The sequence below is a fragment of the Drosophila grimshawi genome, unplaced genomic scaffold (genome assembly GCF_018153295.1).
Source record: "Drosophila grimshawi isolate 15287-2541.00 unplaced genomic scaffold, ASM1815329v1 contig_1367, whole genome shotgun sequence".
NCBI lineage: Eukaryota > Metazoa > Arthropoda > Insecta > Diptera > Drosophilidae > Drosophila > Drosophila grimshawi.
Genome location: NW_025062889.1, coordinates 10,878,688 through 10,904,866, shown reverse-complemented (window position 1 = coordinate 10,904,866; position 26,179 = coordinate 10,878,688). Strand labels below are relative to the sequence as shown.

At 37.7% G+C, this 26,179-nt stretch overlaps 1 protein-coding gene across 1 annotated transcript; it reads right to left on the bottom strand.

Annotated features, from left to right (window-relative positions):
• Positions 1 to 49: 49 nt before the first annotated feature.
• LOC6560918 (pickpocket protein 28) lies at positions 50 to 26,179 on the bottom strand. The gene is made up of 8 exons (XM_001986402.2): positions 26,040 to 26,179; positions 25,776 to 25,976; positions 25,423 to 25,713; positions 25,251 to 25,366; positions 25,105 to 25,193; positions 24,442 to 25,027; positions 24,272 to 24,382; positions 50 to 120 (listed from the first exon to the last, which is right to left on the bottom strand). The coding sequence occupies exons 1-8, from the start codon at positions 26,177 to 26,179 to the stop codon at positions 50 to 52; spliced, it is 1,605 nt and encodes a 534-aa protein (XP_001986438.2).

Sequence of the window (26,179 nt, the reverse complement as noted above, 5' to 3'; positions counted from 1 at the left end):
AACACTTAACACAGTCTGAGCCAGCAAGTGTGTAGTCCTGTTGATTTCCTCAGCCTTCGCCAATACCATCCGCCTCCACCTCATCCGGCACTTCCTTCAAGCACATCGACATCCGAAAGGCTGAAAGACTGTGCGCAATTCATTGTCGGCTTGATGAAGTGGCCAGTGGGTTGGTGGTACGCTGTGTGTGCACAGCGCATATAACACTCCATTGAGTTCTGGCCAACACTTCACACTTTTCCACAAATTACCGAAGCCTTGATTAACTCACCATCCGCAGGAGCAGGAGCAGCAGCAGCAGCAGCAACAGAAGCGACCACAACTCTCAGAAGGGACAAACCTGAAGGGCGTTTTTTTTTCGTGTAGCCAGGTTAAATTGAAATGCATTCTCTGGCATCTCGTCATTCACGTCGACATCGACTGATTGTTCAATGAAGCAAGCTGAAATACATTTTTTTTTATATTAATTAAATTCCAGAAAGGTGGTTTCCTTGGATATGTGTGTGTGTGTGTGTCTTTTTTGTAAAAGGGCTGTCTCTAAGAAGCCATAAACTATTTGCAATCACCTACAAAAAAAGAAAGAAAAGTATTTCTCAATGCGATCAACACTCTCATTAGCTAATGGCTCTGAATTTATGCTTGTAGCTTTAAATGCTTCAATCCCTGCCTGACCAGAAACCGTTCTGGTTTTCACTGCGGCCTCGATACCGCAATAGCCGTTCCATTCAATATTTTCCGAGCATTGCAGTAAAGGATTTCATTATTTTTTGCTACTGTTCTTTACACTTTGTAACTTTGGCATCTTCAGCTATCTCGACAGTTGATAAATCCCAGCATAAATTCAGCAATAAAAACTTTATTGAATATCCCATGCCTACCAATAATTTCATGAAGCTCTTGCAATACTCATCTTATGTCATAAAAGAGCATATACACTTCGGTGTTTTGAATTATTTTGACCCTGTTTTTTTTCAATATTTATTTGCTTTGAAAGTGTTTACATGGATTTTTACTGGTAGCCCAGTCTGCTTGCCGCAGAAATAAAAGCAACGGGGCCTTACAATCATATTTTTTGGTTGGCTTTTATTCAACATGAATGGCAGAAATTCAACGCAAATGCAAACAAAGCGTAAATTCTGTGAAAACATCCCGACACTGAGCCTATTGGCAGCGATTGCCCTTTGCATCGAGACATTTGGTCAACATTCTTAACAACACTCCATATAAGCCCTTATAAATGATTCCGTTTAATACTTGTATTCTATTGACTAGTGTAGTGGATAGTCATATCTATTTACTTATTTATTTATCTATTTTATGTGGACTAATAACTAACCGGCTTATTTTCCAAGAAATAAATTTTTTTTAAATAAAAACATATTAAATTAAGCTTAGAAATTAAATGCTTTACAACTACAAATTAATAATAAAATTTGATCATTTAAAAAATAATATATACTAAACTCTAAAATGCCAGAAAAAAACATTTTTGAATGGCAAACCTTATTTGAAGAAATTTAACCAAATAAATATTTTATATATTTACATAATTTAGCTGCCATCGCCATTTAAATAAATGTTAAATTATTTTATTATTATTGCTTAAAAAAATATTGTACAAATATAATTATTTGCAATTGAATTAGTTTGTGAGAAAAATACGTTTATATGCAAATTGAATTATGGCACATACGTCCATTATGGTCCATTCGTGTGCAGAATTTGAAGTATATAATTTTTATAAATGGATTGGCGAGTTAGTCCCCATTATACTTGCATGTTGACTCAGCAAAAATACAAACATAGACTAATACATGTACATGTACATTCTGGAATCCATGAGATTCAAACTCATCAATTACTGTTGAATAGATTTTGTGCATGCAATGCATTTTGCTTTTGGCTATGGCCATCTCCTGACGTGTGTGTATATCTTGTTACACTGCTTACCACTTGAATAGAACACACTAAAATTTGTTTTCTATCTCCCAAACCAGGTATGCCAGAGATTTGAGTTTTGTTTCTACTTAAAGTATATTTAATTGTTTAAAATTGACCGGCAGGTATATTAAATATAAATAAATGATTTATGGACAAAACATGCTAGATAATTTACAGGGTGTCTTATTTAAGTGGCTTGCGGTGTATGTTGCTATCGATACCATGGCTAATTAAAGCTTCTACCTGCCTGCTGAATGAGAAAACAACGAGCCATTCATCAAATGTGAACTGAATGCCAGCTGACTAGTCTTGATTTGAAATCGAGGTCGAACGAACGCAATCGCTTAGGCGTTTGCCATTCGAAACCAAAACTGTGGCAATTAAAATTGTTGCAAGCTAGAGTGGCACTCATAGAGCTGCAAATCAGATGTGCTCAAAGCCCAACAAATAAAAGTATCACAAAAAAACAAAAATAAAAATAAAAATAAAATACAAGAAAAATACATGCCAAAATCAGCAGTGCAAACTGTATTCACTTGCCACAGCAAGTGGCACTCACATTTGCATTCCCATTCGCATGAGTGTGCATATGTAATTGCGGTTATTTGACTGAGAGTCTGTTTGGTGGCATTTCGAGGGTGGAGATGTGATGCAAACAGAGAAATGGTCAGTTTCAATAATTCAAGCAATTTCACACGTGTGGTCAGTTATTCCCAATGGAGGCAACGCATCGATGGGTGCGTGGGCGTTCAGTGGCCGTGCTTCGAGTATCTACTTTATGTTTTATGCAATTTTCCCATTTGCTGCTCAAACGAAAGCCAAATGCATTCATAAAACTGATAGTAATCAATGCATCCTGGTCGGTATTCATATTCCTGGCAGGGTAATCAAGAGAATTCCACATTTTTTGTGTGTGCATGCAGTAAACCATTTGGTAGATCGATAGAATTGATTGATTCTGTTTAAGCCAGTGTTGCATTTTTTGAATATTGAATAAAAAATGTTAATATTTTGTTTGCACGTTTGCCATTTATTGTGACCCAGTTTAGAATAAATATCGCAAGTTTGGTTTGTTATTTATTTATATATATTTTAAAGTTGAAATTCGCATTGTAATTAAATAACAGCCTTTGGGGAGCAATTGTTTAATTTGCATTTTGAATAAAACTAATAACAAGCCAAACTTGCGACATTTATTATAAACTATATATATCTGTAAATATTCAAATGAAAAACCAGCAAACTTGTCGTTAAAATCGCTTAAGGCTAATGTTTACTGCGTAATCTCATTGCTTATTGTTAAACTTGTGTAAATATTAGTTTGATGAATCCAAAGAAACTTGGCGTATTCTTATGAAGAAAAATAATATTTCTAATTTTTAAATTGTTTGGCATTAGACGATTTGTGTTTTATATTATTTATATTTTTGTTATATATGCACCACGCACTATTCGAATTGTATTTAATATATATATCATTCACTTTCCCTGACCGCAATCCGTTTAAGAATTTGGGTATTCATTTGACAAAACGTTCAATTTGCCAAAAACAATTAGCCACAAAGGGCGACTGTCAATTGACATTGAAAACTTTACAATGGCAACTTTATCCCAAACGAACTGTGGCTAACACTCACTTAACTGTTAATGCTTTAGGGCACTTTGTGGGGTTGAGAGTTTAGGTCGTAGTGTTAAGTATTATTGCTGATCGCTTCATTGAAATGACTTTTGTAATGCAATTGAACTCATTTAAAAAAAATGGAAAAAAAATGAAAAAAAACGGAAACTTCAACTTTTCTCCGCAACAGTTCCTGATGTAGACAAAGGGAGACAGGAGTAAGAGAAGGCGAATGTCATTGAATCCATCAACTGTGAATGAAAAGGAAATACAAAAGCAAATGTCAAGTGCTCAATACTTGCTCGCACATTTAACGAAAAATCAGCAAAGAGCACAGTAAAGAGAAGTTGATTTTTCATAGCCGACGTGCTCGAGGTTCCCGATTCCCCAGTCCCGTTGGAACCCACCCAAAACCATGGTCACGGAAGCCAAGTGCCAAACGAGGTGCCAACTGCAGGACGCAAACCGGAATAGGGAAAGCAGCAAAAGCTGCTTTTGTTCGTTTAGTTGCGTGATATTTCTCTATGGCTGACTGCTTAATCATGTTGTGGAACAGCCGAACGTTCTCTTATGGTGGTGGTGGTTTTGGTCGTGTTGGTGGTGTTGGTGATGTCAAAAGTTAATGCCAATGCGGCGATTTCCATTTGACCTCGTTACACGACTTTCACTACACAGTCGTGGAATCAATGACAAAGAGCATTGCAAATTTCATTGTTTGATTTGCCATTTCCTTTTTTTTTACCTAAACCTTTAGCTCATTGAAAAAGAGCATAATGAAGTTGTGCAATAGTATGTAACAAGCAGGAGGAAGCATCTAAAGTGTATATATATTCTTGATCAGCTTTAACTGCCGAATCGATTTGTATGATTGTCGATTTGCCTGAGAGACTTTAGCAGCTAAAGAATCCAAATGTGGAATATATGTGTTGTCGATTTTCGAGTTATCGATGTTAATCGATTGCCAGTAGCATATAAAGCCACAGTTCGAAAGATATAGCTTACTAATTCGAATGGATTAAGGTTATTTTAGAAATACGATTGAAACTTGTATATTCATGTTATATATATTTATTGAATTATACACGCATTATTTTTATCATCTACGTATACGACTTGTGATAGATAGATAGATGTTGAGGGTATCTTCTAGTTGAGCTCTCCCGACTATGACATTCCTACATATTTTCTATGGGTTTTGGCTCCATTGTTTGAGTTTAAAAATGTTGCTCGCAATTTTTATGTCACCTCCAGCAAATGACATCCATGTGCCAGATATGTGTGGGGAATGAGGAATGCAGTTCAACACACGACCAGGCGTCAGAGAAGGGGGGAATTGTTCAAATAGTGTTTGTGGAGTCATTTGGTCACGAGTTTTTATGCGAACTTGCAAAACTGTACAAAACTACAGCTTTACTGCTTCAGCATTTATCCGCAACTCGAATGGGTCATTTTGGATGAACAGCGGGGCTATAAAACAAAGCTACGAATAAAGTCACTTAGTTAGTTAAAAGTGATTTTAATTGCAGTTATATTATGGCTCTGAGTCTAATGGTTTTCTTATTGTCTGTTTGTTTTCACAAACGCATTTCGATAATTCCTTGCATTGATTGTTATTTTAAATTTGGCTGATTGATTTTTATTTACTCGTTCTGTTGCTCTGCTCATGACAATCCAATATCGCATGGATTACATATGAACGAATACGACTCCTCAGAAGGCATCGCACGATTAAGCCTCCATTGTGCCACCATCTGAATTAAAAACTGACTGTTTTAGAAATACACTCAAGCATTCAACTTTTTGATTTGACTTGTGACAGCATTAAGCCAACTTGATGATGGCAGTGACATTCATAAGATACATCTACACATTGTGTGTACACTAGGACAGATCACAGAGATTGTCTGACATATGACTCTGTGCATATATGTATTTTGTTTGTGTTTCAAGTCAGCGAACAGCGAAAAACTCATACGCCCCGTTGCACAAAGCTGAGCTGGAATTGACAAAGCATCCGCAATTGCGCAACAAAACCCTCACGATTTACATTTGAGCACTCGCACCCTCGTAAATATTTGTATATACAATTTGTAATTGGTACGAGTGGAGTGCGAGTGTGAGATGGGGGCTGGAGTTGATGAGATGGCTTATGCATTACAAGCAACTTAAATGCTTATTGTGATTACAAAATGCCACAATTGCGACGAGGGGGCTAGAGCTGTTGGCTGGGGGCTGGGGCCAGAAATTAAAAACTGGGGACAGTGTTTCAGGCGATTTGATGGCTTTATAAGTAATTCAGGTCGACAGCTGCTGGCTGACTCTCAAGCTGGCTGGGACATAATTTCAAATTGCGTTCATAAATTGATGCTCAAATTGGCGTCGCATTTTGTGCTTCTTCACATTACCTGGCGCATCATTCAAATTATTTTGAAGTTGCGTCTGCTCGGAGTTTGTGCTATCAAACTGAAATTTATCTCGTTAGCCCACTTGCCAGTATCATCGCAGACAGCTGTCACTGCAGCCCAGCCAGCCCAGGCAGCCCCAGGGAGCAAAAACGAGAGAACATGGCAGATAAGAGGCGGACACAGGATGCGATGAGTTGTTGCGACACCCGGTGACAATTTTCAACGAGCGCAAATTATGAGCCGGAGACGCAATCGATATCGGCATGGATGAATATATATATATCTATATATATATGTCTGTATGTAGCTGTTACTATGTAGGTAGGTGGATGATGTCATCGACAGATGCCTCCATGATACACTTAATGAAATCAATTTAATTATTTATTTTCTCATGTCTCATTTACATATTTATTAAACGTTGTTCGCAAACGCTTCAACATAATTTTCAACAAACAATCAAGTTTGTTCAAGTTTTATAGCACTTGCCAGCCAAGGAATCAAATTTAGACCCACATTCACCCATAATCGCATTTCCATTATATACATATATATATAAATACTTTTTTTGTGTAATATTTCATTTATATACATAATTCAATGATAAACTGAAAACATCGCTTTGAAGAGGACGAAGCGAAAAAAGCAGGCTGGCAATGTGTAATCAGCCAGCTAATACCCTGTAATATGTAACCTTAACTTTGTAGACTGTCTTTAAGCTCAAACGAAAAATCTGCCTTAAAAATCATCACAATATCCGATACTATACTACCTACTGTTGAAATTATTGTGTTGTGATATTTTTTACTGTCCGTCAAGTTTGAAATTTGTAATTTACTTTGGAATTCAATTCTTTATGACCATAAGACCGTAAAAATTTCTATAGTCAAACATTATTAACTCTTGCACGTATCCCGTAAGCTGTTTGCTCTATACGGTGTATACGTGGACGTGTGTATGTGTGTGTGTGTGTGTGTGTGTGTTGTAGGTGGAGCGGGGGAGGAGGAGTATACGCCGTAAATTCCTGATGCCTTTTCAGAAATACGGAAAAAATAACATCGTTGGGCGCCTTGCACAAAAGGAATTCCATATGAAATTCCAGTAAACGAATTTGTGACTTTTTTAATGAAGCTAAACAACAATTATTACAAACAACAAATTCACAAGCTATCCTTGGGTGTGGCTCACATAAGGGCCGCCCTCTGGCAGAGTTGAATGGAAACAGAATGTTTTATTTCATTCCGTTTTTTTTTGTGTGCAGCACTGTTTTTGTTACCTTTGCATTTGCCGCAGGGCTTTTGCGGGCGCCCAATCATCCAAAATTGTAGGTGACAACTTGTTGCCACCCCATTTTTATATAAATATATGTGGCTGTGTGTGCATGAACAGGAGTTGATATGGGTTGCCTTTGGTATCTGTGATATATATGACCGAAAATTAAATTTTAATTATTCATGTATGAATGTTCTCTGGTAAATTTTAATTAAACGCTTTTATTTGTCAGTTCGCTCCCCAGTCGGCAATTCCATTATACACAACAGGGTTCCGTTCTGTTGTTGTACTTATTGTTTTACCAAGGATTATGCCGGAGTTTTTAGCCACGCTAATTACATGCACGCAAATATTTATTTACACTCATGTAAATATTTATAACTTGGCACTCTATTTCCTAATTGATTTCAGAGCATTAAGCTAACACACATAAGCTGGCTTATAACTTAAAAGCGTAAATATTTTGTAACTCATTTTAGCAGAGAATAAGTTGTCTAATTAATGCAGAGTGTGAAATTTGTGATAATTAAAATAAATACATTTCAAATTTAAAAGCTTAAATATAAAATAAATATGTTTAACCATTAGAGAGGCACTTTAGTGAGTAATATTCATGCTAAAGAATAGACTTAGAGTGCTCAACGTTCTCTAAACAGGACACTGTATACTATCTTCGATTGTTTGACTATTTTTGACAATGAAGGGAATCCTCAAAGCACAAGAAGATGACCAGAAGAAGATTCAGTATGTGTCCTAAGCTCAACGCTTCAACTTCTTCTTGAACTCGTGCAAGAATCTGTATTGATGAAGCTATAGCTATAGACTCAGAAGTGGGTACAATAGATTGAAATAGATTGTTGTGTCCGAAAACTGCAAACAATAATAACATTAAAAATAAACATTAAAGAAGTCCGAAAGCTTTTCCAATTTGTCAAGCTACTCATTTGGTGAACACAAGAAAAGCTTTGAGAATTCCTGTGCATATCTTCTAGTGGCAGCCACGAAAATAATTAAACGGTTGGCAATTTTCGGCAAGTGCCGTTGGTTATTTTCGAGCTGCAGCTGCTTCTATGCCACAAAATTGTTAGCCGAGCACCTACACATATATATATATGCGTATATATATGTTGCACAATACGCCTGCATGTCCGTATTTTGTTCCTGCTGTTGTTTGGTTTTTCGCACAGCTTTTGTTTTAGCCGGAGGAGAGCGAATGATTCCTAAAACTCGCTTTTGTTGTTTTTCTTTTTGCCGCGTTTTTGCGTTTTACGCTTTGTGTACAATTTTCAATTTTCCGCCAGCGCTTTTGGCCATTTCCATTTCCTCGGGCCGCCCATTGTGGAGACACAAAGGAGGAGCATGAGCCTGCGGGCACTTGCACAGAATAATCGGATTCGACTAGTTAAATTCATTCCGCTTTTTCTTCATTCTACTGCCGAGTCTCAAATGCCGACTGAGCCGTGCCGAATGAGCCCGCACGACAGTAGAACAGCAATGCCGAAACTTGTCTTGCTACCCATTAAATCTCAATTATGTTGGTTGGTCGAAAAAAAAAAGGACCAAACGTTAATGTCATTATAATGAATTGAATGCCGACATCGTCTTTGAACCTTTTTATGTGCAAATAATTTAAACTTATGTATTGTAAGTCGATGCGAATTTCCGCTTGGCTACCCGCCCACAAAAGCCAACTAGCCAGCTAGGCAGCCAGCCAACCAGAACCATCACATTTTGATGTGGAGCTGGTAGTTGGTGGTCCTTGCACCGGCACTGATACCACAACCAAAACCTATCCGCACAAGACGAGGGTGCAAGTTTTTCTTTGAAAGAACAGACGTTGCACAAACAGTGCCACAAATCATCCAATAGAGACTTTCTTGACTTACTGATGGCCTGGAATAGGTATAGTTATACAAATTTGCCCAAAAATTGACAGTTTCTGCAACTAATTAATACATTTTAATTTTTGTGAGATAATTTTGAAATATATATTAATAAATTAAGTACCAGAACTATACAAATTACTTTAGTATTTTATATTTGTTCACGTCTTCCAAGCAAATCAATACGTCGCTTATACCCCTTAAGGGCTTCTGGCTTAAAACTGTGGCACACAACTTGCTAATAGAAAGAAAAGTTTCCTTTTGTGTAACTTTTACGCTGTGTTGTGTTTTAATAGGAACACAAACTTGGTTGCTGCCAATTTATTTGTTCCTTTGTTTTTACGCCAAATCATTGTGGGTGGTGTATTCATTTCCTGTATATGAGTGTGAATGTGTGTATATTCCTCACACAAATATTTGGTTTGAAAGGGTAACGTATAATTGGGGATGGTGGGCATATTGATAACTGAATTATCCGTGGCAGTGCCATAAATTCAAAAGTGTTTTATTGCGCCTAATTTGGCCTGAACAATAGGGTTCGTGCCGAATCGCATTACTCATGTTTAGCCATTTAACGCATTCACGAGTTATACGCTCGAATAAAGCGAATTGGTTTTGGGGCGCGTACATATTGCTCTCAAAGGATTTAATGTGTGTTAAATTTGTCCTTTGCGTAACTTGTTTTCTTTTTGTTGTTTTTTTTTTTTTAATTTGCCGCAGCAAAAAAACACATCCATAAATAAAAACTTTACTGCACTCAGCGAAGTAGTACCAAGTCACGTTGTTCCAGTTGTATTGAAAAACTTTCACAGAACCTTGAAAATGTCTAAGTGCATGGCAATTGAAGATTATATACCATGTCGACAACAGTTGTGCCCCTTTCCAGTTTCCTTTTGCAATTGTTTTTGTTCTTTTATTCTTTCTTTCAAGTTTTGGGTCGAAAGGTGGTAGGGACGGATTCAAATTGTTAGTATCTAACAGCTGTGAGTTAGTTCTTAGGCGAATTCAATTCTTCTGAATGTTCACCCTTATCGCTTTCAAGTTTGCCAGCTTGGAAATTGCACGACTTAGCTATTTTATGTCCTTTAACTTTGCGGTATACTTTGGAAAACTATTTAAAATAGTTTGCTTTGAACATTGCAAAATATATTAAAAAGTTTGTATTTTATGAAAACTATTCACCTTTACAAATCTATGAAATCAATCTATGCTTACTAAGCAGATATCTTTGGAAATATATTAACGTTATCCAATTACAACTGGTGTCAGCTAAACTGCGAGTTCGTTGCCCGTTTCAATACTATCCAGAAAGTAATAAGAAAATACGAACGTTACTCAATTGAATAAAATATATCTTCGTCTGTCTAGGCCAAGTCATCTGAGTGAAATAAATAGACCATGAGAGAAAGGCAGACAGAGAGCGAGAAATAAAGACAGAGAGAGAGAGATTGTCAGCGTGGGAGTTTCAGAGTGGAAAAATGGACATCAAACTGTCCATGGTTCAAAGAAAAATATTGCATGCCACTTGGATATTTAATGGCGTTCAGTGCAAATACAAATACAAATACAAATACAAAACACATACAGAGCTACAGATACAAATATAAATGTGCACGAGTACATACGCAAAAGCCATAAGTATACGTGAGAAATCTAAAATGTTGCGATAAGCGCAAGGACTACTCGCTGTGTGTGCTTTTGGCTTTTATGCTCGGCGACTGCGAATCGAAAGCCAAATGCTCGGCGGAGGACTGCAGGATTATCGAGCACGTACGAAAAATCGAAACGAATCGCATCGAGTCGGAAAGCTTCAAATTTAGATTGAAGTGCCAACAACAACTAAAAGAAAAACGAAAAAAATTGAATGGGAAAAAGTGACGCAAGCCGGCGAAGCTTCACCTTGTTAGCGGCTTGTTTGCTTTTCAATTTTTGTAGCTGAAGCCGAAAATGGCAATAAATCTAGTCCCAAGTGGTCGCACAAAGTAACCCCAGCATCCTTCACAGGCGCGTCAAGTGCAAGCAAATGCTCCAGCAGCACAACACCCTTTCCACTGCCCCTGCCCCTGCTCCTGGTTTTGGCCCCACCCTTTGGCAGTTGCATGAATTAAAATATGCCGCTTGGCATTGAGGATCCAGCGAGCTGGTCCCAAGATGAATGCTTCTCACTTCGGCAAATGGCTGCAGTTCTCTAGTGCTTTCCATTTGGCCACTTTGAGTCGCAGCTGCTGCCTTTTTTGCAGAATTTATTATTCTAACAAATATTGAGCTGAAATCGATGAGTTTACCGTCATTTTGTATATAAACCGTTTATAGTTGAAATAGAGCTCAGCTTTTTCATCATAGAACACCATTTGGCAACAAAAATTAGAATATTATTTTAGTGAAATGTTTTGGTAAATAGTTATAATTTCCTCTGTATTTTCTTAAGATTTTTACAGATTCTTATTAATAATCAAATTTTTCTAAACAAGTTTAATATATTCTTTTACTTACGGGTTAAAAAACTTTTTGTCCATTGATTTTCATAAAAACTTTTAAGTTTGGAAACTGCCCTTAAAATGATTCAATTATTTTATGTGATTCTATTAACTTTTTCTTGTTCCGTACACCTTACATACCCTCATGTGTATTCAAATATACAAATATAAAATCGCATACTTGATGCTTGACGAAAAGACAAACTAACTTTGTTTAGTCCCTTTTTGTTAGGGGTAAAAGTAAATTGAATTTGTGGCATGGAAATAAGGAATGCGAGCGTGCCTACTACCATAATAAACTATTGCAAAGCAACTTGTGGCAAGTCAATGCTCGTAATTTAAAGTTTACATATCAAAGGCAGGCATTTCGTTGGATTCTCCAAACTAAAATTTGTATTCATTTAAGATGCGTTGAGGCAATAAAACAGTTTGAGAATGTGCCAAAGCCACACGAAGTCCATCAATAGTGGCGATTACTTGGCTTCGACTGGCTTGTAACTGCGACTCTAGCCTTTAACTTTGGCATTCCAGCCCAGGGAATGTCCATTGAAATAAACAATTTATCTGCAGCTCAAACAGTTGCCACTACTTAAGCCAACAAATAAATATTGCAGACATCATTTGTATGCCATGCCACGTGCATTCCCCCTTTTTTCGACTTTCTTGTAAATGTCTGTCTTTTTTTACATTTTAACCACGAGGAGTAGACCAGACCAGGTCCAACAGTCCAATGGCAGACACACGAAATAATGTGATGCAAATTTCATGTAATCATATGCAAAGTTTGGGGGCGGACACAGGCAACGAGGATGAAGCTGGGAGCTGGCTGGGTGGTGTCTTCGACGTAGGCGACCGTTGAAGGTGGAGCAACGTCAACGAAAGTTTATGTTCTCAACGTTGGGCGTGTCAAGGGTTTACGAGGTCAGTGAGATGTCAAGAGGTCGCTGCTGTGAGAGTAACTGCCAACAACAAGAACAACAAGTACAAGAAACACAACAAGTGCATTCCACACACATGCACACACAGATGTGTAACGAACTTAGGTACGTGTCTGCATAAATATTCATTAATTTGCATCACAAGTCCTTTTATGTTTTAAGTAATACTTATAGATCTACTTGTCTGCCTGCATACATAGATATCCGTGCCTGTAATCAAACAGTGCAAGCTGTAAAATGCACAACGAACAGGTCCTAATACAAAATTATAATTGCAGCCAATGTGGGATGGAGGGGAATTCCAAACTTTAATCGCGCAGTTTTGCAAATTTGAGTTAAATTGTTGCGCAGCCAACCGAAATTTTGCAGCGCATCTCATTAAAATGTAATTTCTCAACTTGTTACAAAAATATAAAAAAAAAGGCCTGTCAAATTGGGTCAGGGCCAGCATCATCAGCATCCGCATCTTCTGAGCTGTGCTGCTGGCTGACTCTTAGGGTGACTTGACAGCTTGAAGATGTGACAGTTAAGTGCAGTCCACCTTCCCCCGCCAACCAGTCAACCATTTGTATGCGCTGGTGATAAAATTTGCGTTTCCAATTAGGCCGCAAAGTGCAGGCGTTAAATTTTGATTAAACGCATAGCGTCAACACAATTAGGCACGACTCTGCAGTTAATTGATATACAGCTAAGCAAACACCACCTAATGCACAACCACCTGCCGCACCACTAACACACCAACGCTGCCGTCACTGCGCCACATGAAATGCTGCAACGACCGCAACACAAATCTTTAATGGCAAATCAACCGCATATGCGATTTCAAAGGGTTCACAGTGGAGCACAAAGATCAAAGCTGACTTACAACATGACCGGCAGATTATAAACGGTTTTTAGTGTTAGTTTTTAGTTTTTAACTCAGAAAAAAATTCAACTGAAAATTTAGAATATCACAATATGTCTTTTGAATCTTAATAAATTGTTTTTCGTATATTCAGAATGTTTTTGTTGTGCTTTTAGTTTTCAGAGCGGTTTTCATTTTAAGGCGATTGTTTTGAAGTCATTTTTTCTGGCTGTAAGAAGCTTAACAAACAAAGAACTGTTTTTTTGGTCATAAAATGACCTCTATTGCATGTAAGAAAGTTGAGATGGGCAAACAACAATGGCAGTTGATAAATTTAAAAGCGTTTTCCGCACACAAACACACAACAAAAAGGTATTGCACACCCGCTGTGCTAAAAGTGCAATTATTTTTTAGGGTCTCCTGCCGGTTCGCCAGGTGTTCTACCCCACTGTGCATGGGGTTGGTATAAGTCGAAAATAGGGCCCAAACAATTGGATGCTGACCGCAAATTTGTATTGAAATTTGCGGTCAATGCAAAACACAAATTCAACTCCATTGCAAGACTGAGCAAACAAGGAGCAGGAATGCTGCGGATGAGGGATGGAGGTGACTGCATGCGAAGGTAGCCAAATGGCTGTTGAGTGAAAGCCAATTGCGGAATTGTGTTTTCAATTGATTTGCTTGAAATTGCATTTAGTACTGCACTCGGGCATTTGGCAAATAAATAGGCCGCAATCGAGTAGTGAACCTTTGCAGAAACAGTGTTTTACCATTCGACTATGTCTCTGTGTGTGGTTGACTGTTAATAAAAGAGTAGGACGAAACAAGCACGGCTCCAGAGTAGTGAAAGGCATTTGCCCAAATGCAGAAAGACAGGCATCCCTAATTTATAGGCAACATGGCATTAAGTTAATTATTTATGCTTGCCCAGACCCGGGCTCCCAAACAAATGTTCTAGCGCTTATTCCTACCGTATTTTTTTGCTTGCCCTCTATACATAAAATATATATATAGAGCAAAGAGGGCGAGCGGAGTTTTCTACTGAGAGGACACCACTTCGCAGCCAAGTGTTGTTCTTTAATTTCAAAGTGATAAAAAATTAACACGAAAGCGAGAGAAATTTGGGCTGACCTCCCCGCCCCCCACTTCCCTGGGGTGTCCGAAATACACAAACACACACAAACACACACACACATACACATACACCCACCAACAGCCACAAACATACTCCGATGAGAAATGGCCTCTTATTGGTGTCTGCCACTGCCATTAGTGCGTCGTTTCTTGGACGGAACAGCAAATGCCTCTCATCCGCATCCGCACACTTGAGGTGCGAAAACGGAGAAGGAGCAGCCGGAAAAAGAAGAGCAGCAGTCGGTGACGGAAAGCTAAAGCATTGTCGGTGTGTGGGCGAATTGGGCGTGCTTTTAGCTGTCAGCTCTGCGAAATGATTTATATTTGTTATTAAATTTGCAGTGAGTATTTGAATACGGGTAGGCTCTGGCATTTGATTGCTATTATTTGCCGACAGAATGAGGCCAATGGCGCCAGCCTGGGGATTTTGTAAGCCAGGCGGTCGTAAAGTTTCCGGCCAGGACACTCATATTGAAAAGTTGCAATCGTAACAGGGGACAGACCACATCAACACCGTCCCCCTCCACGCCGCAACCACTGTCCAATTGACAAATGGAAACTCGCACAAATTTCGCTAATGTTTGTGCTACTTTAATGCCGACTGCTTTGCTTAAATATATGTATAAAACAGAAAAAAAGAAAAGAAAAGACAAATCTGAGAAATAAAACACAAAAAATGTTAAGCAATCTTAGGCCAGAGGTATATTCTTATTATGTCTTATACATTCAGTTTGTGTTGAGGGCAAGTTAGTAAAGTAAACAATCAGGCTAACAAGTTCTACACACAGCTGCCAGCTGTTCCTGTCATCTATCACTTGGCCTTCGTGTCATGTCCAAGTCCCATCCTAGACAAGACTTTCATGATGTTTACTTAAGAGATTTGTCAACTTTACCCAACTGCTAACCAACTGAACGAATGCATTGACCAACAGTTTCATATATTTTTATATAGTAATTGTGCACACCGCTCACCGTTCAGCAGCAATTCATTTCAATTATGCATGGTAATATGAATAATTGAGAATTTATATGGAAATGTCATAGTTGCACAAATTGCTCACCACTTATGTATGTATGTATAAGTATGTATATATAATATAACTGGGCTGCACGTTCGCCTTTAACATTTGCATACAAACGATGAACCGAAATATTTTTTTTATTTTCCCTTTTTTTCTTCTCATTTTCATTTTCACATGGCACACACACAATTGATGCTTTTATTGGCCAAAGTATTTCACACGGGTGCTCTTTTTATTGATCCCATGGCACAGTAGCACAAAATAGACCAAAAATGGTTTGGGTAAATTCTCAAATTGCCCAAAAATAAATCCACTGTGTATTGAGTTTTATAAAAATTACTATTCTTTTACCTTTCTGAGACGATTTGTGTGAATTGTGTATTCTAGTTCGACGATAAAATGGAGATTTGTGTTAAATCGTCTATTTACCTTAACATCCAATAACGATTACGTCAAAATAGATGCAGAGCATAGAGAGAGACTGAGTAGCTCTTTTTTCCTGTAGTAGTTTGTAATTTAGTAATTTAATCAAGCAAATAACCCACTGTACTGAAAATTGCAATCGACTTAGCACGGTAACGACTTTCAGCCACCATAAAATATAACAGCTTCCATTCGGAGCGTCAAGAGCAAAGTGTTAAGGGAAAAATTTTCGAAAAACAAATCATAATCGTGTAACAAATCAAACTTATGAGCTCTCCACTTAAATGCCCATTTTATGAGTCTCTGTCCGATCCGAGCAATAGTCGCAAACAAGCCAGCTGAGCTCTATAATCCCGAGACTCCAATATATGGACATACATTTGAGACGTCAGGCAACAACATAAAGTATACACTGTATACACTGTTGGCCATTATTTGATTTGGCTTATTCATGCGGCACAAAGTGACACTGGGGAAATGTTAAGAGGAAAGCGCAACCAAAATAGAACAGCACGGAAAAGCACCTACACGGGTCATTCAACTCTCAGAGTCTGAAATATGGCATTCTGATTTATAAATAAATGTAAACAAACAAAGTTACAATAGCAATTATTTACTTAGCTCTCTCCAAGTACATGGCAAAAGTGTAAATGATATCTTAAGTGTACCGCTAATCGATTTTCAATGTTTTACATCTATGTCATTTTTGCAGTTATATCAACAAATCGATAAAAATAATCGTATTCATTGCTATTTGACACATGTTTACTTAGCCAGCTGTCGACATTGCCGTTGGCCATCTTTCAATGACGGGACTTTCCCGAAAAGAGAGCGGAAAACTTTCTCTATTGCCGACACACGCAGCACGTACTATCGCTAAAAAAGTTTGTGATTTTCTTAAGCTTTTCGTTTTTTTTTTATATATATAATCTTCCCAATTGGTAGCTGCAGGCAACATAAAAAAATGGCATCAATATGATAGCAATGTCTCATGTTGACGCAATTTCCCAGAGACAACAATACACCAGGCCAGAGGCACTTTTGCTGCAAATGCACAATAAAGTTGTGCAAAATGTGTGCTAAAAATATACAAAGTTTGCACAAAACAGAAAATAACATTCCTCAGCGGTTCACAATTTTCAACTACCACAACTTTGTCAAAACTGATTTAAATGCCTTTGCAGTTTTATTCTTACTCTGTCAAGAGAAATTTACGGAATCCATTTCTTATTCTACTTGCATTATCAAATTTCCTTTTTAAAAGATTTCCACATTCAGCTATAAGCAGCTCAGCAAAGTAAAGTACTTTAATCGGAAATCAAAACCACGATCCGGAACCATTCAAAAGCATTTGTACAAATTTTCATGAAAAATTAAGCAAATGGAAATATTTTTGCTTTTGCTATTGATAATGCTCTTTCTTAAAATGAGGCTGTTAAGTGTTCTGCTATTGCTCTGTTAAATTTTGTAGCAGTAGCAATAACAGAGCAAAATATTTGAATTTCTTGCTGCTTGCTGCTATTGAGAACAAATTTCCAACAGTGCTTAGAAGTTTGTTTTTATAATCGGTAATTATTCACAACGCTATTCAATATGCACTTGACATAATCAGCTCTTATAAAAGCAATTAACAACACATAACATGCTCGTTGGAGACGTATGTTTGCTCTGTTGAATATAAATGAGATACATTCCTTGTTCAAATGCGAGAAGTTTCAATTAAGTCTCGTTTGAAACTGTTGACTGCCGTTGACTGCTTCGATTAGATTTGTTGTGCGCCCAAGATAGGTCAAATGGCGTACAATCAACAGGCCAAAGACAACAACAGCAAAGAACAAGGCCAGTGCACATCCTTTAGTTATTGCACAGCAATGCTTTCTGCTCGTAATTACCCAGCCGGGAGAACCACTTCAGCGTGCCATTCTTGCCAAACTCTCGTTTGACAGATTTTTGCATAGACTTAGTGGTGCTGAGACCCAGTTTCAAGCCCAAAGAACCAAGCTTAGTCTAGTCATTCAGTCATTGCCATGTGCCGACAGGAGCTCACTTCTCGTCGAGTGCTACGCGAGGACAGCAAAGAGCACCACAAACTAGGAGACGGTTGGCAGAGGGTGTAGGGTAAATGGGGAGGACAGGAAACGAGGCCTGGCATTTACACAGTCGAATGGTTTAGATAAACATAACATGAGCTGTCGAACAAAGCTAAAAAGAAGTGCACATACGAATGGTACAGATAAAAGAGCTCGCCGAGCAGATACCCTATGTTTTTCTTTTCTAATTATAATGATATTAACAGATTATGAAATACATTTTAATATAATTTAACATTTTATAAATGTCTGTTTTGAATTTTATGTTTAATCTAAGCGAACAGAACACCCACGTTTTCATATACCCCTTGGCAATTTTAATGGCTGTAGGGAAGCTGGAGTAACTGAGTCAGAGCCAAACTAAAGTATTATTATTATTGTCATGCTGGATAAAGCGAAAAGATTATTTTGAAACTTTCTTGACTCTCTTAAAATAATATTTACATCATTTTAATTTTTATTAAAATATTACGACTTGTTATACCTCCTTGTTCATTTAAATGGCTACAGAGAATTAAAGACAAAAAAGAAATCGGCAGTTGGAGCAAGTGAGTCAGAGGCAAAACAAAGTTGTAGTTATTATTACGCAGGATGAAGCAAAGAGATTAGGACAAATCTGTGATTGTGATTGTGAGTGTGATTGCAGTGTCAGATGGCAGTTGGCAAGTGTCAGACTGGGCTTTCCGTCGAATCACAGATACTGATTTAATTAAATTTAAATAGCTTGCACATTGGCAACTTTAATCAAATATTTGCAATTGATAGCTTTTATTTATGCAATCGGCTTTGATTTTATTGCATATCTAAATCAATGGTAATTGCTAATGATAAAATGTGGCTTTATTTCAATATAAAACGCGGTTGCCAAAATCATTCAATAAACACACATTCGTTGAATAACACAACTTAATTATCTAAGCCTATTCTAAATACTCAACAAAATAGCTGACCATTTGGAAAATAATTCTAAAATAATTGCATATAAATAAATAACTTTTTGTTCTCAATTTGCTTTATTGTCAATCAAATGATTTATAATTGCCACTACAAGTAAAATGAAAAATTGATTAAAATAACCAATAACAAAAGAGCTTTTGTCGGCATGAAAATAAATCTTTAAATTGTAATAATGCACATGACATAAAATAATGCATTAAGTGCAAATATTAAATACAAACTCTCAACTTGAAATACTACAATTAATTGCTACAATTCAATTGAGATACTGTAGACAATCCAAAGATGCAATTAAAATGGCCCAAACTGTGCAGAAGATAATAGATAAGTCAAGGATTGTTCTCGACTGTAGAATGAGTTTGGCTAATGCATTTGGCTATTAAAAATAAGAACTTCATAAAATGAAAAGTTAATAAGTGCGAAATTAAGAGCCTTAGTTTTACTTTAGCTTGGAGTCGCTCTAAGCGCTCAACTTATATGTTTATGGGTCAATTAGGTGTTAAGTGCTTGAACTGCAGGAATCTGTAATAGTTTCGCCATTTCTTGGCTATTCGCAGACATATATCTATAAATGCAGAGCCGCAACCTGTTGGCAGGCGGTATGTGTGTGATGTGCCTGCCTCTGATAGCATCAGCAAACTGAGCACTTAACAATTCGTGCAATGGCATTTTTGGCATCTCTACTGAATGTGGATGCTGTGCTCCTTTTAGCAGCTTGCAACATTTTGCGGATCATGCGCAGAGAAAGCAAGAGCACATATACTGGGAACAGTTTGGTTTGGTTTGGTTTTTTTTGTAAGGAGAGAGCGACAAATGTGAGCATTGCATTCGATGTAATTCACCTGATAATTAGCAGTGCTGAACGATCAATCTTTGCCGGAAAGACAGACCAAGAAAGACACTGAGCACACACTGTAAAAAGACCAGTGACCAGTTCTGAATGCTAAGCCTTATGTCAGTGCACAAGACCAAAAGTCAACTCGTAATAATGAAATATTATTAAGCGCATGGGAAATTGCGTTTCGGCTTTAGCCCTTTAGCCTGAACTCCGCTTATCCCCCCCATTCTGCGTCTCTCTGTCCGTCTGTACATCTGTGCGTCCGTGCGCAATTGTGGGATTAAGCTAATGAGGTGTGTTGGGCACCCAGTGGCCAGCTGATTGATGGCCATGATTATTCAGCTTGACAGGCTTACCAGTTGTCCAGCAAATGCCTCCCTGCCACCCACACTCAAACTCAACTCTCGGCTCGTATTCAACCAAGCGGGCCAAAAGCAACAGCAACAGCAACATTCCATCCATGGAAATTATCTGTCCCATTGCAAACCAAAATACATTTATTACGTCGCCTTCGGCACTCTTTGCATATGCAAAATTACCCAATTCAAAATGCATTTCACTCCATTGCTGTGGGCGGGATGAGAGGGCGGAGTGCATGTTTTCAAACGCAGGCGTGCGACACATTGTTGGAACCCTTTGCTGGCTGTGCCTCACCTGGCCTGATAGGCGCCCATTCGATTTGGGTGCCATTTTATGGGCGTTGTGCTGGAGGACAAGAAGCACCCAAAATGCTCGTTCGAGTAGGTTCCATTAGCCAAACTTTAGATACTTTCATATTTGGCTGGGGAATATTTCACCTTAAGTGGTTGGCCATTAAATTTAATGCTGTAATCAACTTTTTTTTTTTGCTGAAAAACAAGTTTTTTCACTTAGCCCATAAGTTAAAAATACAAAAAAAAAAACTCTACTTATTGGTACAAAAAAAAGGAACAATTTGCTACGATATGTCCAAAACTGTTGACAAGAAATCATGAATAGGATAAAAATCATCTCTGATGAATATCTTTTTTGAATTAGGTCGAAATACGAAACCAAATATTTGCTGCAAAATGAAACTTTTAAATAATGGACTTAATAATTGATGAGAGCTTTAAATATGAGTTTAAACTCAATCTAACTCCAATCCATATAAACTTATCCTCCAATTTTCCATCCACCTGGATGGATTTTCCGAAATCAATTAAATCAACTTTCACATGAAATACATTTGAGGCCGCATGGAAGCAAAGGAAGCTTGCATGTTATTTATATGAATACGTATTCCTATCTGCTCACACATAACTTGTATGCCTATGCCTCGACAAGGCGTAAAGAGTACTATAATTATTGAGGAAAAGACATCATAAAATATGAACGAACATTTCCGAAACTGACGAGAAGTTTTAATTGCTTTTCCGCATGCAACATATATATCTATATATATTTGTGCAGGTATAAAATGTATATGCAGCATCAACAACCAAGTGTAAGTAGTATTTGAGCAAACCACCTGAGTCACCTCGAAACCCACACTGGTCAGGTACGTGCCGAAATGTTATGCAATACTCGTGTACTGACAACGAAGAAGACGTTCTCCCAGCTGCACAACAAACTAGATTGTATTTGTGGAATATGTACTTGAGGATGTGCATAACGAAGTCGTAAAGGAGCCAAAAGTTCAGCTTGGAATGTCATAAAGTTGACAATGCTTACGGCTGACAGTCAGAACTCCCCAGGACACAAACACGCCCACACACCCAAACACGCCCACACCCACACACATACTTGAATACTATGCAGCATAACAATTCAGCATAAATTATTAACACCTTAATCAAACCAAACCTTTGGGTTTAAGTTGTGTAGGGTGAAAACTTCATTGCCAGCCTGACAACTTTCTCTTACGGAAATTTTGATGTTAATTACTCGAACTCATGTGCATTCAGCATCAAACTTGCAAATTGTATTGCGCACAAATTCATACAAAATACTGTCTTCTAACGTTATGCATATTAGATGTATTTTACAGCCAGATAGTTAGGGTCGTAATATGCTATGTGTAAATCACATGCAGTTTGTTTCACTTTCAGCTACTGCAAATCTAATGGCATCGTTTTTCATTGAAAGCTAAATCTCTGGCCAACGACACCAAGGAGACCAAGAAACTCGGTAACTCGTTGCAATAAAGAATTGAATTTAGTTTTGTTTCCGACATTTATGTATAGAGTTCCACGGGCACGTCGTAATCATTTGCGGCAGTTGTCTTATCGTTGAAAGCTGGCTTGGCTTTGCTCTACAACCCCAGCCAGTCACATCAATTTCAGTTTCAGTTTTAGTTTTTCTCTCAGTCAGTCGCAATTGCAGATTCAGTTTCAGTTTCAGTTCTAGTTCTTGTTCTTGTTCTTGTTCTCATTCCCTTTTTTGGCCACATTGTTGACTTGCCATAAAAACAGATGCAATGCACGTGGAAGCATCAAGCGTTGCAATTTCGCAAATTGTCTTGAAATGCTACAATGCATTTCATTCCTTTTGCTCAAAACCGCCCCCCGACCCGCTCACAACGCCCACAGGCGTCTGACCGGAATTATGAAAATGGGCGGGGCAGAAGTTTAGCACACACCAGTTTGTGAACTTCACAGATACACAAATCAAGCAACTGCGAGACTGGCTGTAAAACTTTGACTAGTTGTAGTTTTAAAGTGTCCGCAAACAACTTAAAGAAATCTAGTTATTTTATTATATTCTATAGAATTATGCAAAATATTTCTTTATTCATTGATATTTCACAAAGCTACAAATGCAATAGACTTTCCAATTACACAATTTCACAAAATAACAAATTATAGATAAAACGACACAATAAAATATTTTCAATAATAAATAACCAATTTAGCTTGTCAAAGCTTCTGTGTATTTCTAATCATAAATATCAAAGTCAATGTAAATATTATAATTATAAAAGTAAAATTGAGAATCTGAATTTTATACAATTAAATGAAGTTTGTAAGTAAATTCAGTTTGTTCTCGAGTTCACTTTAAATTTCTCACATTTTCCACAAAATATCCTTTAATATATTATGTTTGTATAAATGTTACTGCTAATTGAGCAGCCGTCGAGTTGTGTATGTACTTTGTACTATATAAATTAGTCAATTGGTGTGTGGGTCCAGCAGTTAATGTTGCACAGCAATAGAAAATCCTTGGTGTGTGTGTGCTGTGGCGCGACACAGTCTTCAAAACTGTTGCCACAGTTGTTAGCCATAAAAAAGAAATGCTCATGTTACGAGTTTCGTGTAACGCAACTTCAAGGGTAAATTAAAGGGCTTGTACATGTAGTAAATACAGTTTAGCACTGACTCAACTACAACGAGCATACACTTAGTTAGAGAAAAGTAATTTAGGCAAAAGCGCTTATATTGGCATCAATTCGAATAATAACCACAGTATGAGTGCCAGCTACAAAAGTCTGCAAGGTTTCCCTATTTAATAACGCAACCCTCTTAATTGCAATCAGCAGTTTCCTAACATTACGAGTAGTCAGCATTTTGAACATCTGTCGGCTCACATACGTAATTTACTTGCATACACACACATAGGCCTGGTCTATGGAATCAGAGAAAAAATCATCAAATTGAACTGAAAGCCGAATTTTACTTCGTATATTGTGAATACCTTTAATTTGAATCTAAATTGATTTCCACTCTTTCATGCTCAAACTATTTCAGTTGATGCAAAGGACATTTACTGAACTTGTGTACACATCTACTAGTGCAAACTATATATAATTAAAATATGAATAATTAACTTAATTTCATTACAAGAGCTTTATTTACGGACAGTTGACATTTGTAAGGAGAAGTTTCCTTCTTCTGAATTTAATGAAACATCAGTTTTTATACTCTGATAACAAACATATTTGAAGCTAGAAATCTATCACTTGGGCTCAGACAAAGTGTTAAAGTTGGAGTGCTTCGCCGTGAGACTAGGAAATCGATAAAATCGATAATTACAAATCGATTAAGTCACATATTTTCCACAATTTGTAGACTGCTGTTACTTGCTGAAAGCAAATTAGCAGGCCACGCCCAAAATTTTAAAGCAAAAGACCCACAGTTAAATTAAGGCGGCAAATTATTGATTATTCCAGGCACTATTATCAACTGATATTAGACAGTTATCAGAGTATATCGGAGTCGGTTACGCCCGACTGCAGCGCTCTCACTCTTTTCATACTACCAAACTCACTCAAAAGGTGTTTTAAATCGCTGGCCTTTCATCAAAAACTTTCTTGAAGACGGTTGGTTGAAATAAATTGTTTTTGCTGGTATTCCCTTGGGATATAGTTCTTTGGTATGCCATATACTTTGGTTTTGATTGTATTGTTCAACGTGTTGAACTTGTTCTTTTACAACAATTGGATTGGGTTTGGATCTGTCAATTTGCTTGCCACGTTTCCAAGTTATAAACTCCCCAATGGGCTTAAGAATTAAGAAATAGATCAGTTCAGCTATTGAGATAACGCTGAATCCCAAAAACAATCCCATAACGCCGCCAATGTTTGCTGCATGGGAAAAGTGTCATGTTAAAATTGAATAGAATCAAACGGGGCAAATAACTTACACAGAAACTCAGTAAAGCCAATGTACACATTTGTCATAGTCCCATAATAGGCTGACTCCCTGTAGTATAAATTCATAACGGCAATGTTATCCAGCAAATACGTTTTGTTCATATTCGCCACCAGTTTATTAGCAATCTTAAAGTCCCGTTTGGCCAGGGGAAAATATAACGCATCCGCCTGGTATGACAGATCAAAGCAACTAGGCAGGCACTCCTTTCGACAGCTCGCCGTCTCATTTCTATTCTCAGGACGTTTGGCTCGATTAATACAGAACGCATCCTTCACACTGCAAATGCTGGCATTGCTGAAAATTTGCGGATAATTGTGGGGAATGCAGTCGCAGGACTTGTACAGAAACATTGTGATGCATTCCCTTTCACAGTCCAGAAGTGAGTAGACCTTGTGATGAATCAAGTTCTTCTCATTCTGAAAGACACACTGACGATCCACCTGAGGTATGGATCGAATTGCTTGCGTCGCTTCAGATCTGCTAAACTCCATGCGAAAGTTCGTTTCGTAGCCAACGCCCACGACAAGACCTTCGTCTTTAACATTTGGTAATGTTGTGGGATTGTGGAATAAGATCTGCAAAAAATAGGTGATATTTTCTATTCAATTGTTCTTCCCAAAAAGATTCATTATGTTCCGATCGGCCTACAGACCTTGAATCCAGGTCCGTTCGTAGATGAGCAGTAGTATTCGCTCAGCTGGGCATCGAGAACGGCAGAAAATCCCATTGTTATACCAGTACCTTAATAATAAATAATGTATTTGGAAATCATAAATTATATTTAATCATTTAGTTTACCAATGGCCGGAACTGGATAATATTTTTTTGGTAATTTCAAGGGATAGCCGGTCTCCGGATCCCAGGGCACAGGCTCATTCACAAGACTAGAGGTTAAGTTTCTAGTGTTTTTCGAACTAGGACAAAATGTGATTACTTAAATTTAGTTTGACTGCCTAGTTAAAACACTTACGTTGACTTATATACAATCTCCGGTGGCAGAAAATTAAATACGCAGCACAAACCTTCATCGGTGATTATGCGCCGAAAGAGATGGACACAATCATATTCCTCACCATTCAATTTGCAGTGTCGCAACATTTGCTCACAGGGCTGGGCATGATCCGTTAGAAATTCGCTCACTTGCAGATTGTTGTCGCCCAAAAAAGTGGAGAGCGGAATCGCATCTGAACCGTTATCATCCTCCGTTTCGAAAGAGTCTTGTGAGCAGAGTAGTTTCAACAGATCTTTCTCACTGGACCCACTGGATTTGTGTGTCAGATAGGCATATATAGAAAAGTATGTATTATATGACGTTTGACTTACTCCTTATAATGCTGGACTTTACTGCGTTGCACCTGATTCATGTTGCATATAGTTATGGCCGGAAATGGCACCTTCCGAATCGATGTGGCATGTGGACTAATGCCAATAATAACTGGTGTACTATTCCACTTGCCATAAATATTTGATATCAGGTGGCAAGTCAGCATAAATGCGGCCACAAACGCAATGAAGAAAAAGGATCTGGAATCCACCAGACATAAGGTATGTCGACAGTCAAATTATTATTAAATTATTCATATTTACCTTTCCCAGATTCTTAGCGATGAGTCGCCCACAAATTTCAGTCCATGCAATCCAGTTTCCCTTAGAAAGTTACTTAGACTTTTCGTAAAACTATTCAGTAAGAATGAATAGTTTTTTTGTCTTTTCCGGTTGGATTCCAT